The sequence below is a fragment of the Chlamydotis macqueenii genome, chromosome 2, assembly GCF_036417535.1.
Source record: "Chlamydotis macqueenii isolate bChlMac1 chromosome 2, bChlMac1.mat, whole genome shotgun sequence".
NCBI classification, from domain to species: domain Eukaryota; kingdom Metazoa; phylum Chordata; class Aves; order Otidiformes; family Otididae; genus Chlamydotis; species Chlamydotis macqueenii.
In genome coordinates this window covers 64,346,259-64,361,152 of record NC_141557.1, presented here as the reverse complement: position 1 = coordinate 64,361,152, position 14,894 = coordinate 64,346,259, and the positions used below count along the sequence as shown (strand labels likewise).

Below are 14,894 nucleotides of genomic sequence, written 5' to 3'. Positions count from 1 at the left end.
TTTTTGTTTGTTTTTACCCACTTGTACAGACACTGCTGCTTGTTACAAAATAAACACGCCAACCATGAGAGTCCACATCCTTCAGTTCACAGGGTTCGACTTGAGTGCAAGTCTCTTGAGAATTCCGACAGAAAACAAGAACGTATCCATCATCCAAAAGGAAAAAAAAAAAAAAAAAAAAAAGTCATGCAGTTCCCTGAGGAAGCTCAAAGTTACAGCACATGCAACAGCATCATGCCAAAGAAGATCCTTCCCTACTTCTTGTCCCCGGCTGACCCCACAGATTGGGTGCTTTCTTTTCTCCCCATGAACGGGAAGGACAAGCCCCACCACGTTGCCTTGCACCATCTTGATCCTCAAGGCAACCTACCTTTCCTTCCTCAAGGGAGCATCTTCCTCAAACACTCCTAAAGACAATTGATCAGGTCTCTGGTGAGACAAGGGCTGCCAGCATTGTGTTTTATACGACTGCTTCCCCAGCAGTGTTTCCTCCATGTCCCTCTGCACATATGACTACTACATAACTGTAGTACCATTTGCTCTTTTTCATTTATCTGGAAAACCTTATAGAGAGCAGTTCTGCCAGCAGTGAAACTCTGCTCCTTCACTGGTCTGCTTCTCCCTCCTTCTCTGCATCCAGTTATCCATCTAATGATTTCAAGCAATTTTGACCTCTACTAGTTACATAGTTGGGGAGCTGCAAAAGAGCAAACCATCATACTGTATGACACAAAGTGCAGACTTCAAGAAATAAACAAATATTTTGACAGGTAAATCTATCAAAACATATTTCAGGAGTTTTATACATCTCCTAGGGATCAAGCCAAAGCATTTTTAACCAAACAAGACTGTTCAGCACTTGCAAAACTGAAACAAAGCCAAAATAAGATATGAACATCTCTGCTATTCCACCTCATTCTAACTCTTAAATACCAATTCTGAAGATACCAATCAGATATTAAAAGACTCTTCATCACATATATTCTGTCAGCCACCTTAAGTTTTCTCAGGTAGAGCTTTATTTATTTTGACTGCAGAATTATTCCTGCAAATGCAATAAACTCAAGAACCACATCAGGCCTAACCTACTGAAGAAATGTTTGAAACACTGCATCGTCAACATAGCAGCAGCTGGAATCTAAGACCTGAAAAACCTCACCTTGTTCAACGTATCAGTAGATAACTAGACATTTTAAGACAACAATTAATACTTCACAGGTATCTCACTTCAAGGATGGGAAGGCACTGCAGATTTCTGTCTTGGGCAGAAGTTTACTCTGTACAGATTTCTAAATGTATTCATGTTATTGAGCTGCTAGAGGATGACAGTCCATAAGATCGCTCTGAACTCTGATGTAAACCCAAAAGACAGGTTACTCAGTTAACTGACAAACCCTATCTGCTCTATCTTAAGTGACATACAGAAATCTCCTACATCTGACTGCATTTATGGCAAGGATGCTCCTGGGGCACAGACTCCGGAGACCTGCATTTGGTTGGTCTCACAGTTTAAGATCTCTCTCTCGGTCTTCGCTCAAAGGACACAGCACCTGAGGACTGCATCCTGCTGATTACTGTGAAGGGAGGGCACCACATTTTTGCCACTCTGCTCTGTCTTGCTTGTTAAAACAGCTTTGTCTGGAAGCTGCAGAAGGGAGTGTGTCAGTACAGATCTAGGAACAGAGCTATAGAATTGCAGTGGCAGAATTAAACACAGGATAGGAAAATATTGTATAACATGCAATAAACAGAAGGTATTTCAGTAAAGTTATTAGCAAAAACGGTTTTCAGACTTTCACATTTTCAAAACCTATACAAAAAGATCAAAATTTAAGAGGTAGTTTTCATCATATACCATTGACAATACTATTTGGAGACATTTTGGCATTTTTAATCCAGTATGAAAACTTAAGATTTCCTAATAACAAAATCTGGTTTCCAGAGAAACATTTTTCAGAAGGAAACACAAGTCTGTGTCAGAACAACCCATATGAGATTTGATTAAGATGTCTGCTTGCTGGAGAAGGAAACACGTAAGAAGGAAGTCCTATCACCAGAATTCACAACAGGCAGCATCTTTTTCACTAGAGTCATGACTGCAGTTCCCAAACCAGTAAAACTTGAAGCCAAGCCAGTACAGTAGTTTGTGTCAGGCATAACCAGCAGAGTTTGAGTGGCAGGGGATTGGCTGCAGGGGCCATCCCTGCGGTCCCAGATAGTTTGGCAACGGACGGAAACAAGCCACCACACACTAACACTGCAACCACTCAGACACAGTGAAGAAAGGGCAATAACCACTGAGGGCAGGGACGCAGGAGAAGGTGGAGTGGATGCACAACAGGAGGCATGAAAGGGAACATGCAGAAGAGGACATTATTGGGCACAGGGCTCAAGACACCCTCTTGGAAGGAGGCACTTCCTGCCACCTCCCAGGGGACTGAGACACACAGAGAAGCCCACATTGGAGAAGAGGAAACAAGAAGGAAGGAACAGTGGCAGAAAAGAGAAAGAAGCAACAAGTGGCAAAAAGGAAGCTGCGCTGACCCCAACCTCCTGTGCCATCTCTCACCTCATCAAAGGGACTGAATACAATGCACTGTGAAAAGGAGGGGACTGGAAACTAAGAAGGGGAGAGGAGAAGTGTCTGGACTAAAGTTGAACCTGGAGAAGGCCAGGGAAAGGAGTTTGCCAAAACTGCCTGAAAACTTCATCTCTCTACAAATGTCTGAATTCAAAGGATTCCCACTTGGGAAACAAAGGCTGCACAGGTTTTGGCAGTTTCTCAAAACCTTCTGCTTCTCCAGATTCTTAACCTTTCTCTAAGTTTATAGGAAGCCCTTAGAGTCATTTCACAACAGCACTGAAAGCCATTCATGAAAGGTATCCCATCAATCCTCTACAGTTCTGCTAACAGTACACCAGACCACCTTCTAACTACAGTTGTCTTACTAGCTCTTCAACATCACTACCAGCTGAGGCTAAGGACTGACTCAGTCTTGGAGTTTCTTCCCTTCTGCACTGAAAGAAGCAAGCTCATTCCTCAGCTGTTCCACTGGAATTTCAACGGCTGTGCTAGCATAGTGTTAGCCTAACGTAAAGACCACACATGGCCTCCTCCATTTCCCAGTAAGAAATAGGTTTCTCTCCATTTCACTTTACAATAAACTCCCATCTACACAGGCAGTGCATGAAGAGAAAGTAAAAATCTTTCTATTCTGGCTGGGGTAGGCAAAAATCAAAGTGGTGACTTACAAAGCAGGCTTCATTGTATATATCATTACCACTGCAAGATGTGAAATCTCAACTTTCGTAAAGCTGTATTCCCACGATTCCTTAGAAATAGGGAACAAATTTGCTCAGCTCTGTTTGCAATACACTTTTGGTGAACTCAAAGTTGCATGGCTTCTCTAAGGCACGAGGCATAAGCAGCTTAGTCAGCAGAGATCCTGACAATTGACTAAAGCTCAGCACAGTGCTAATGTGGCTTCCATTGGCCAGCAAAACACAAACGAGGGAAGCTTCAAGTCTTCCTGCATGCCCAAAGTGCACAAATACAGTGATGCACGGAGCTACTGTAAGTTCTTTCCATGGCTTAATTTCCAGCACACAGCATAGGTAGTAACTAAAAGATGCTTGTAAGTTTCCCTACCAGATGGAAGGAAAAATGGAAGATTAACTCAGTACAGCACTGGCTAGGTTTCCTTAATTTTAACTTCGTAAGAAGAGCTCAGCTATTTTCCTTTGTTAGAATTAAATGTAACTCTAGAGCATGGCAGAATGCCACTCTAAGTTTTATCAGCAGGGATAGTATACTTTGGTATTGTACTTTTCATATGTACATTTATACATGCTTTTTGCATACTAACAGAAAAAAAAAATAGTATCTACCCCTCTCTTGCCTAAACTCCCATATTGAGTTATGCTCATTTCAAGGTCTGCATTGTAGATACCTTTTAAAACAAGTCTTCTCTCATAAAGTCTGCTTGCAGAAGAGGTATTCACTTTTCAACTTAAAATAGCACTTTACCTGTTATCAAGTGTTCTTCCATATGCACAGAGACAAGTTCTAATCTCTTCTTACTTGTGTCAGTACACTTCAGACCAGCTTGGTCAATCATGAAAGTCACAGGCTATTTTGACCCTGGGTGAGGTGATCCTTGAGAAGCAACCTGCTCCCATACTCGCCACTTATCTCCAGGACAGTCTCCCTTGGGATTCTTCCAAGTGGATCTCACAACAGGCCAAAGGCTGCTCTCCTGAAGCCTATGGCTGTGACTCTGCTATTTGACTTATTCCTGCTTCTCTCAGGAGCCTGAAACTCCACCACCTCTTGGCCGCAGCCCTGATCATTCCCTCCTTGCCTGCAAGGGTGAGGTGCAGCAGAGCCTCTCTCCACGTCAGCTCCACAATCACCTCTGATAACTTCTTGAAGTTGTCATTTACACACACCAGAAACCTCCTGCGTTGCTTATGCCCTGCTCTCTTGCCCTCTCAGTAGGCATTTGGGTGGCTTAAATCCCCCATGAGGACCAAGGTCTCTAGGTAGAGTTCCTAGGCCTCTCCCCTAGCACCTGCTGAAAGGGTGTGTTCGCCTCCATGATCATGAGCCAGCTATGGCAAAAGTCCAAAGCACCCTGTGATCAACAACAGCTAATAAAGCTTGTGAGAAGCTGCTAGAGGCCCCAGCCTCTGCTAGCTGTCCTCTCCCAGCTGCAGCAACCACTCATCTTCCTCACAGCTCTCCCAGAGGCCCCACAAGAATCCGAGAAGTTCTCAGAATATCTAGAAGATCTCATAGCAGAGCCCAGAAACTGCCACGCCTCTAGACTGCAATGGTATCCAAGTTAGATTTTTATCTCAAGACTTGCTGTTTTCCACACATACTTTTGCCATTTCAGTCATCCCCTCCAAGAACCTCAGTTGTCACAGATTTCATGCAACTTTCTTATTTACACATATTTTTCTCCTCTACAATAATGGCAATAAACTATCATTTTTACAGCAAAATCTGGTGGAATTTAGAGCAATCCAGCTAACTGCTTAATTTCCTTCTCCCTCCAGTGCACATCAAACTCTGTGAATGTTGACTTTACAGCCTGTTTCAACTTTCCAACTGATCCCACTCTGTTCTTAAGGAATCAGAGCCCTTTTAGTCCCAACTGATCAAACTGGTTGGCACAGAGAACACGTGCATCTTACTTAAGCATCTAAATTAGGTTTTAGGTATATAACTTTTTTTTTTTATTGCCAGATTCAAGAAAAGGATACTGAGAACAAAAACATCTTATCCACCTTATCCTGCTGTATGTTATGGTTTAAAACCACCACTGTCCCTCATTATGTACTTAGCCTCTCTTATATGTTTTAAAAGCATTATAAAAGGTATTTACACAGGACATTACATCAGTAACACTACTATGTGTTAAGAACACAAAATCCATAAAACAAGCTTAATTTTATTGATGGAGAAACTTATGTTTACTGGTCTTGACCTCAGAGGGTCCACCAGTATTGCTCAGCTAACTTCTAACAAGTCACCAAGGGATAAAAGGGAGGAATATCATAACACTATTACACCAGGTCCAAGCCCACTCACCTGTACACTTCCAAGGAAACCCCACAGTGCCCCAAAAGGAGCTCTGCTCCTTATAATCTGATAGAAAAAAAAATTATAAGTAAATAAATAAATAAATAAAGTCCTTTAGTGATCCATCTGCCTATTAAGAGAATCCTCTCCACTTCAACCTTTTCTAGGTTGTAACAGGATTGTAGGACATTTGAGTATTAGGGTTAAATTACAAAGCCATAACTTAATTTGATTTGAAAAAAAAAATTGCAAAGTGGCCTCACCATATGCTGCCTGCTTCCTGAGGGGCAAACATACCTCTTTTTGCAAAGCACCATCAGGTTGTGCAAGAAGTTGAACAGCTGCTTCACTTTCAAGTGTCTTCCCAGGGAATGGCGTTATCTCCAGGAGAGATGACAAAGTCTCTATGGAGTGCTCAGTGACAGAGTTCAATTCAGAGCTGGTTTTATTCAGAAGGCTTTCCACCTTCCCAACCTCCCCTTTCTTTTCAGCAAAGTCTTCCTGATTGTCTCCACCATCACCCAAGGAAGAGTTGAAGTCGTTTTCACCTGCCACCATCAGGCCCCAGTCAGCATAATCTGTGCTCTCCTTCTGCTCATGTTTGATGTTCACCTGGAAGGGGTCCTGTTCCAACTCTTTATAATCGTCAATATATTCAGGTGTCTCCTCAAAGCTGGGATCTTTGCCAAGCAGAGACAGCTCCTTCAGGCTACTCACTTCCTCAGATGGTTCATTCTGGAGTCCCACAGAGCGGATCATGCTTGGGATCAATTGCCCAAATCCTAGAAGAGATGCTGGCCTCTGAGATGGCCTCAGAACAAAAGTAAGATAGGACTTTACAGTTTCAATTTTTTTAGGTTCACAATTCTCTTTGCGTTGGCAGTTCACAATGTAACAGCGTCGTTCAAACATCCAGGACAAGTCGCAACTAGAGAGGTCACAACATGCTGCAATGCAGTCAGACACTGACATAGCATGAGGAACTCGCATAATTTTAGTGGTTTCTAAGTTGGGAGATATCACTGCACCTGAGTACGTGGCTCCTTCTCTGCACTGCTCACAAGTAGAACCTGAAACAACACCACCAACATGAGGCACAACAATACAATCAAGCCATAATATAGTTTATTGTGACCAAAAAAGGCTTATCACAGGAGACAAGATAAAGAGAGATGACATTCTGCTTAAATAAGATAATTTCCTTTCACTAATGTCACCACTACTCTTATCAGCATGTCCCTTGCAGTAGTATTTGTACTTTGGAAGATTTTTCAATGTAGGATCTTAGTATGTTTGCAAAGTACCTCTTACTCCCTTGCTACAAATACACAGAGATGAAAGTGAGTTTCCAATACTTAAAAACAAGAACAAAGCAGGGAATAAAAAACCAAATTAAATCATAGTGTACCTCCACCGCCCCCACAGCATCATTAGCAAAACATATTTTAAAACAAAACTCAAATAAAATGCTGTAACATGTCATTGTTTCATTTAACGGAAAAGGCAGCAAGAATCTACATAGGAGAAACATCTGCTGTCTCACTTGAACTTCATTAAGAGTCCCTCACACGAACATAACTGACGGGCTTAATTATCAATTTATCAACTTCATTTGCTCGATCAAATTATCAATTTTTTTCTGCTTTTCCCACTAGTTCATGTGATATTCCAAGAGCTTGCTCCAGTCAGGAGCATCTTTCCTTCCTTTGCAGTGAAGCAGAAGTTCTTTTAGTATGACACTGGAAGAGCAGGTTCAGGAACATCTAAGGAACCTGAAGGTGCACAAGTCCATGGGACCTGAGGAAGTGCATCTGTGGGTCCTGAGGGAACTGGCGGATGAAGTTGCCAAGCCACTGGCCATCGTGTTTGAGAAGTTGTGGTGGTCTGGTGAGGTCCCCGATGACTGCAAGAGAGGGAACATAACCCCAATTTTTTAAAAAGGGGAACAAGGAAGACCCACGCAACTACAGGCTGGTCAGCCTCACCTCTGTGCCTGGCAAGGTCGTGGAGCAGATTCTCCTGGAAACCATGCTAAGGCACAGGGAGAGCAAGGAGGTGGTTGGTGACAGCCAACATGGCTTCACCAAGGGCAGACTGTGCCTGACCAATTTGGTGGCCTTCTATGACAGGGTGACAGCATCGGTGGAAAAGGGACAAGCAACAGACATCATCTCCCTGGACTTGTGCAAGGTATTTGACACTGTCCCGCACGACATCCTTCTCTCTAAACTAGAGAGACATGGGTTTGATGGACGGACCACTCGGTGGATAAGGAGTTGGCTGGATGGCCACACTCAGAGAGTGGTGGTCAACAGCTCAAAGTCCAAGCAGAGACTGGTGACGAGTGGTGTTCCTCAGGGGTCCGTGTTGGGCCTGGCCCTGTTCAATATCTTTGTCGGCGACATGGACAGTGGGATAGAGTGCATCCTCAGCAAGCTCACCGATGACACCAAGCTGTGTGGTGCCACTGACACACTGGAAGGGAGGGATGCCATCCAGAGGGACCTTGACAGGCTGGAGAGGTGGGCCCGTGCCAACCTCATGAAGCTCAACCAGGCCAAGTGCAAGGTCCTGCACCTGGGTCAGGGCAATCCCAGCCACAAATACGGGCTGGACGGAAAATGTATCGAGAGCAGCCCTGAGGAGAGGGACTTGGGAGTGCTGGTGGACAAGAAGCTCAACATGAGCCGGCAATGTGCCCTTGCAGCCCAGAAGGCCAACCGCATCCTGGGCTGCATCAAGAGGAGCGTGGCCAGCAGGTCGAGGGAGGTGATTCTGCCCCTCTACTATGCTCTGGTGAGATCCTACCTAGAGAACTGCGTCCTGGAGTTCTGGAGCTCCCAACATAAGAAGGACATGGACCAGTTGGAGAAGGTCCAGAGGAGGGCCACAAAGATGATCAGAGGTTTGGAGCACCTCTCCTATGAGGACAGGCTGAGAGAGTTGGGGCTGTTCAGCCTGGAGAAAAGCAGGCTCCGGGGAGACCTTATAGCGGTCTTCCAGTACCTCAAGGGGGCCCACAAGAAAGATGGGGAGAGACTCTTCAGTAGGGCCTGTTGCGACAGGATGAGGGGTAATGGTTTTAAAATAGAGGGAGGTAGATTTAGATTAGATATTAGGAAAAAAATTTTTACACTGAGGGTAGTGGAACACTGGAACAGGTTGCCCAGAGAGGTGGCGGAAGCCCCATCCCTGGAAATGTTCAAGGCCAGGCTGGGTGAGGCTCTGAGCATCCTGATCTAGTCGGGGATATCCCTGCTCCTTGCAGGGGGGTTGGACTAGATGACCTTTGAAGGTCCCTTCCAACCCTAACTATTCTATGATTCTATGACACCAGAATTATTTTCATAGCACACCACAGACTGAACATGAAGTGTTGAAATCAAGCACGAATCAACAAATTGTATATCTCAGTCAATTTTAACATCTTTTCTAGATGTTTTTTTCCTGGTTATAATTGCTCTTCAGAATTCTTTGAAAAGTTCCTTCTTTGAAAGTTTCATTATTTATTTGTTCGAAAAAGAATGACCAACAATTCTTGTATTAGAGAGAGACTCAACATAATTGGCATAATCCAAAGCTCTAACCTGAGGCCAGATGTCCACAACTCAGCCTGATGTCAAACAAAGCTTCAAATCTCACTTGATGACTTTCAGTTTGATACATCAGCTACCACACTGCAGAGTCAATCTCCCACTAAATTAATGGTTTTTTCCATTAGCCATAGAGAGAAACAAGTCCAGCATATTCCTAAAATAATGCATGACTTTGAACCTAAATCTCCCAAGCACACATCCTAGCCATAGACCTTAGCTACCCTCTTTTTCAAATGCCATAAGGCCTTGGTTTCATCCTGATAAGGAATGGAAAAAAAACACTAAGCTTCAGAATTTCTGTACAATGAGAAAATTACTTCCCCACCAACTCTAAATTAAACCTAACAGTATAATCCAAATATCAAAGTAATCAAAGTTTCATCTCTTGCTGCAGCTAGAGTTACACCTGAGTTAAATTCTAGCAGTAGGTGGGCAGGATGAACTTAGCAGGCTATTTCAGCCTGACACTAGGCATGTCCATTAATTGTCTCTAGATGGAAAACAGATAAAATCTACTTAGAGTCAACTTAATCTGATTTCTAATTTCATATTCCCCTTCACCCTGCCCAATCTCCAGTCTGTAATGGGCTCAAGAAGAGATAGCAAGGTCTCGTATTTACAGAAAAATTACTGAAAGTGTGCCACATGAAAGGTCACATAGTGACATTTGTGTTTGATAAACCATTACCTGCTGTCTGAGGTCACAAAACAACTGTTGTCTTTTAGTCAACTGAACTCAGAAATTAAAGCATTGTTCCACTCTGACCAGTAATGGCAAAAAAAAATTAGCATCATGCAATTCTGTTTATTGTTTCAGAAGTACTCATTCAGTTTACCAACAGAAAGACTGCTTCCCTTTACAATGAGCCCTGAAAGCCCTCTGGTGCGTGGGCCATCAATAGCCTAAAAGTTCTGCAAGACAAGTGTTCCCCTTCCTTTTAGCTGTACCTTGTTATGCCTACAGTAGGACAACACTGACATAACCAGAGACCTAGTCAGGCAAGTTGGTTGTCCTAAAAAATAAAACCCCATACCCCTGCCTCCCCAAAACCCTAATAAACAGTCATACTGTGGACTATAGCTTAATTTTAAAGAGATTCCTTCGTTGAGTGAGGAAACACTCACACCCTTCTTTGAGCTGCGTGCTACCACTCTTCCATATCTTGGGGCATGAGTCCACTGATGTCAAGAGCCCAGCAGAAACACAGCTGTTCCTCATTTGCAGCTGGCTGGAGACTAACTGCAAAACCTAACAGATGCTCTACTCCTCTGGCAGGCTCACACAATCATGAACAAGGTGAATGACTTGGAGGCAAATATTCTTCAGTTAGTAAGTAGCAAATTGTGACAGTGTACTAACATTGGGTTCATCACGGCTAATTATCCCAGCCTGAAACCCTGCAAGCATAGAACTACCCATTTGTGAGCTGGTCTATTTGTTCTCCCTAGCAGCAAGCAATACAACAGGAAGCAGAAAGCACAGGTAAGATGGAATGTCCGATAGAGGAGAGCTCAGATTCAGATCTTGCACCAAGAAAAGTCACATTTGACCAGAATCACCTCCCACTGCTTTCTTGCTGGCAGCACAGCACCAAGAGCTCATTTGGCACGCTGTTCTCACAGCCTGAAAGCCTATGGACTACGCGAGCATAGAAGGTCGTCATACAGCAGCTCCCTACAGGAAGGGGAGGCTTATCTCTGCTTTCTTGACATCTGCTCCCTCCACTCTCTAAGCAACAAATTAATTCCATGCTATTTTTAGGGTTAATTTTTTTTTTAACCTATCCAAGCAACTTTCACCTCATTTTCATGAATTTTGAGAGGGAAGATGCTGTATCAGTAAGCGATAAGTTCTATCACCATAACAACACATTGAAGCAATTTTTATAAGGTTCTGTAAGCGAAACAAAAATACCCTTTTTTTTTTTTTAATTGCAGTCACTAAGAGGAAAATTTGAACTCCAATTTTCAATCTAGAGACAATTTCCACAGCAGAGTTATAAACCCCTAAAAAGCATGCTTTGTATCATAAATGGAGAAAAAAAAGCTTATACTCCAGCAGCTTTAGTAAGCGCCTATAGAAACCAGAAAAGCTGTATTACCGAGAACTTCAACATCTGAAGTGTCACTGCATTAGTTCCTCTAGCAACAGCTAACATCTCTGTATGCCATGACTGTGTTTTCATTCTTTTTCTACAGGCTGCTTTTTAGGTTATTTGGTGTTTCCCCTCCCTTTTTCCTAAAGTCTCACAGGTCTTTAAACAAGGATACATCTGGAATAACGAAGTGCTCTTCTGGGCCTCAGTAAGGATGCTGACTGCAGATTAAGTACTGCAAGTGGAGGAGGAGGAGAACAAATCAAAACAATGCTCAGCTACATAAAAGCAAATCCTCAACACAAAGCTAAAGCCAATAGTATTCTAGTTACATCTACAAAGAATGAGCTGCAAAGCTTTTGTGGCCATTACAGTAGCCTTCATGATGTTTGTAACTCATTTCTTGTGCCTAGGGTCTGCCAAAGCTCCCTAATTAGTTCAGTGGGCCTGATCATTCTCTCCAAGTATTGTTTTCATTACATTAATTGTTACCATCCCTGTTCGTCACTGCTAAACCAACTGTGTGATATTTTAAGGGGTGGGAGGTGAGGAAAAAAACCCTACACCTAAAGAACACGTCTCCCTGAGGAGAAGGACTTGGGAGCGCTGGTGGATGAGAAGCTTAACATGAGCAGGCAATGCGCCCTTGCGGCCCAGAAGGCCAACCACACCCTGGGCTGCATCAAGAGAAGCGTGGCCAGCAGGTCAAGGGAGGTGATTCTCCCCCTCTCCTCTGCCCTGGTGAGACCCCACCTGGAGTACTGTGTCCAGTTCTGGAGCCCCCAGCACAAGAAGGACATGGACCAGTTGGAGAAGGTCCAGAGGAGGGCCACGAAGATGATAAAAGGGCTGGAGCACCTCTCTTATGAGGACAGGCTGAGAGAGTTGGGGCTGTTCAGCCTGCAGAAGAGGAGGCTCCGGGGAGACCTGATAGCGGTCTTCCAGTACCTCAAGGGGGCCCACAAGAAAGATGGGGAAAGGCTGTTTAGTAGGGCCTGTTGCGATAGGACGAGAGGTAATGGTTTTAAAATAGAGGGGGGTAGATTTAGATTAGAAATTAGGAAAAAATTTTTTACGATGCGAGGTATAGAACACTGGAACAGGTTGCCCAGAAAGGTGGTGGAGGCCCCATCCCTGGAAACGTTCAAGGCCAGGCTGGATGAGGCTCTGAGCAACCTGATCTAGTCAGGGATGTCCCTACTCCTTGCAGGGGGGTTGGACTAGATGACCTTTGAAGGTCCCTTCCAACCCTAACCATTCTATGATTCTATAAGTTTTTAAACATATTTTTCTCTCATCTTGTTGAAAAGGGGAAGTGATAAGAGTGACTTACTGGGCATCTGGTGGCCCGCCAAGGTCAACCCACCACATTCAGGAAAAGCAGTCAAATACTAGCCAAAAACCACCACACACAAAATAAAAAAACAAACCACAACCAAAAACCCCAGATATATGTCATGTAAACTGGAGAGAGTAGTTCATCTCAATTTCTTTTGACAAATCAGAGCATATTTTTCAATAACCTTCTGAAGATATTCACTAATGCACCCATTTTTCTATTCTCTCAACAATGCGATGTCAAGTCTTTCTTACATTAAGTCAGCCTTCTCATTATCTTAAGTTAAAACAAGTGGTAAGAAAACCACTTTTTTTTTTTTTTCAAAGACAAAGTAGCCTTTAGAAGCACAAGCTCATGTGCAGAGAAAAACTGAAGAATTAACATTATCAAGTTCCTGAGGGAGAGTCAATTCACCTTAAAGCTTGCACTAAAAAAGAAGGGTGAGCACCTACTCATGTATTTCAGCAAACATATCCTGGAAACCAGCAAGCACCTTCCAGTTTAATTTAGAGTTAACATTAATCGGATGGAAAACACTGTAAATTATCAAGGTGGAAATAAATAAATACTAACATCTGTACTAAAATAATATGTGATACTAGAATGTATGAGCCCCTAGGCACTGTGTGCTGGTACCCGAGGTACCCCGAGAGGGGCTTGGAATACAGCTAGCTGTCTGAGTGTAATGGTCTTGTTCTCAGATAAATCAAGAGAGCATAGCAAAATTGCAACTAAAGAATGAAAATAAGACTTTCTATATGCACATGGAGGATATTCTAGCCTGCTAACAATTAACAGCATTATCAAAAGCATAAAACTGTTACATTCTCTACAGCCAAAATTCAGTATCTACTGCACATTGTTGCCTTCTATTGAAGTTGCTGTGGTTTTTTTTTGCTAAAGATACTAGCATGGACCCTATAGCAGGTACTTAGTATCTTACAGGAGACCATTTTATTTATTTACAAAAGGCATACTTGTTGTCTACTATGGCAACAAAAACTTCAGCTCCATGTCCTTGTCCTGCTCAAAAAGCTTGGCACTATGAGATCATCGGCGTGATCTTAAGGGCTACTTCAAACCAGCTACCAGCATAGCTGTAGTTAACACCTATCCCCTCCTCATCTAACATTTCCAAATTCCGTAGTCAATTTAAGCCTTAGCACATTAGCAAGGCTCCCCCTCTTGAGATAGCCAATTTTGTTTGTGCAGCAGATGAAAGCCAGATAACCAAGTATTATTTTCTCAATTCCTGCTAATATAGATACTGCCAGTATCTCCACAGCCAGAATTCAAGCACTGTCTTTTAAAGAAATAAACCCCATGTTTGCATATATTGTTCTGTAGTTGCCATGTCAAAACTGCCTGCACCAGATTAAGTCTCCCTCTAACACAGAAGCAGTATTAAGAATTACTATCATTCTTTTTCTGTCTGATTATGGAAATAATTTACCTATCTCTGGCTGAAGCAGAGACTTACAGGACTTTCCTGTGGTCTCTGAAAGGAAACACATGTCTGTAGAGCAGATGATGAGGTGAGAGATGTAAACAAATGCATTTATGCTTCTCGTAAATCAACCATCCTGTGATACTTCAGAAGAAAAAAGGTAGCTTAGAACACAAGCAATACACCATTCTTAAATTGCTGTCCTGCAAGAGAAAGAGAAGGAAAGCTCTTTGAACTCTCCCACTACCTCCTCTTGCCCCATGCATCTCCCCTAAAACAGCCCTATTGAAACTGGCTCCAAACATCTACTCACAACTGCCCTCCTCCGTTGCAATCAGTTGCCAGTTATGAAGCTGTACCTTACAAGAACTTTTTGCACTGAAGAGTCACAAAATTTCCCAGCTTTTGCCTTATTCATATTTCATTCACACCTGCATACACACTCCAGGAGCATTTGCTTCACTCAGCTGTGTGACTCAGACACACAAGAAGTGAACTCCTACCTGTTATTGCCCATACTAACAGGCAGAGAATACCAAGTCCAAACGCCATGCTGCACCAGGAAAGCAGTGACAACCACTTTTCCAACCAGCTGCGTGGAAATTGTATGTCTTAACATCGGTTTCCTCTAATATCCTGCTGTGGCCATGAAGCACTGCAACAGACAGCACAGAAAAAAATAGATCAGATGTGAGCATTAATTAGAACGTCACAATAAAAGCCAATAGACATGTTAAACGTAGACTTTGTTATTACTTCTTGACGGATGACAGAGATCAGGCAAGCTGAAGATACAGAACAAATTACCTACCTGGGACTCTCATTCTCT

General features: G+C 43.0%; 1 protein-coding gene across 1 annotated transcript in view; it reads right to left on the bottom strand.

The window, feature by feature from the left end:
• The window catches only part of KIAA0319 (KIAA0319 ortholog), a 46,768-nt gene extending 32,101 nt beyond the window's left edge, over positions 1-14,667 (bottom strand). The window contains exons 1-2 of the mRNA XM_086743150.1: positions 14,569-14,667; positions 5,885-6,657 (exon numbers count right to left, since the gene is read on the bottom strand). Of these exons, the coding sequence (XP_086599276.1) occupies positions 5,885-6,657; positions 14,569-14,617 (822 nt within the window). The 5' untranslated portion in view covers positions 14,618-14,667. The remainder of the gene's footprint in view (positions 1-5,884; positions 6,658-14,568) is intronic.
• Positions 14,668-14,894: the final 227 nt, after the last annotated feature.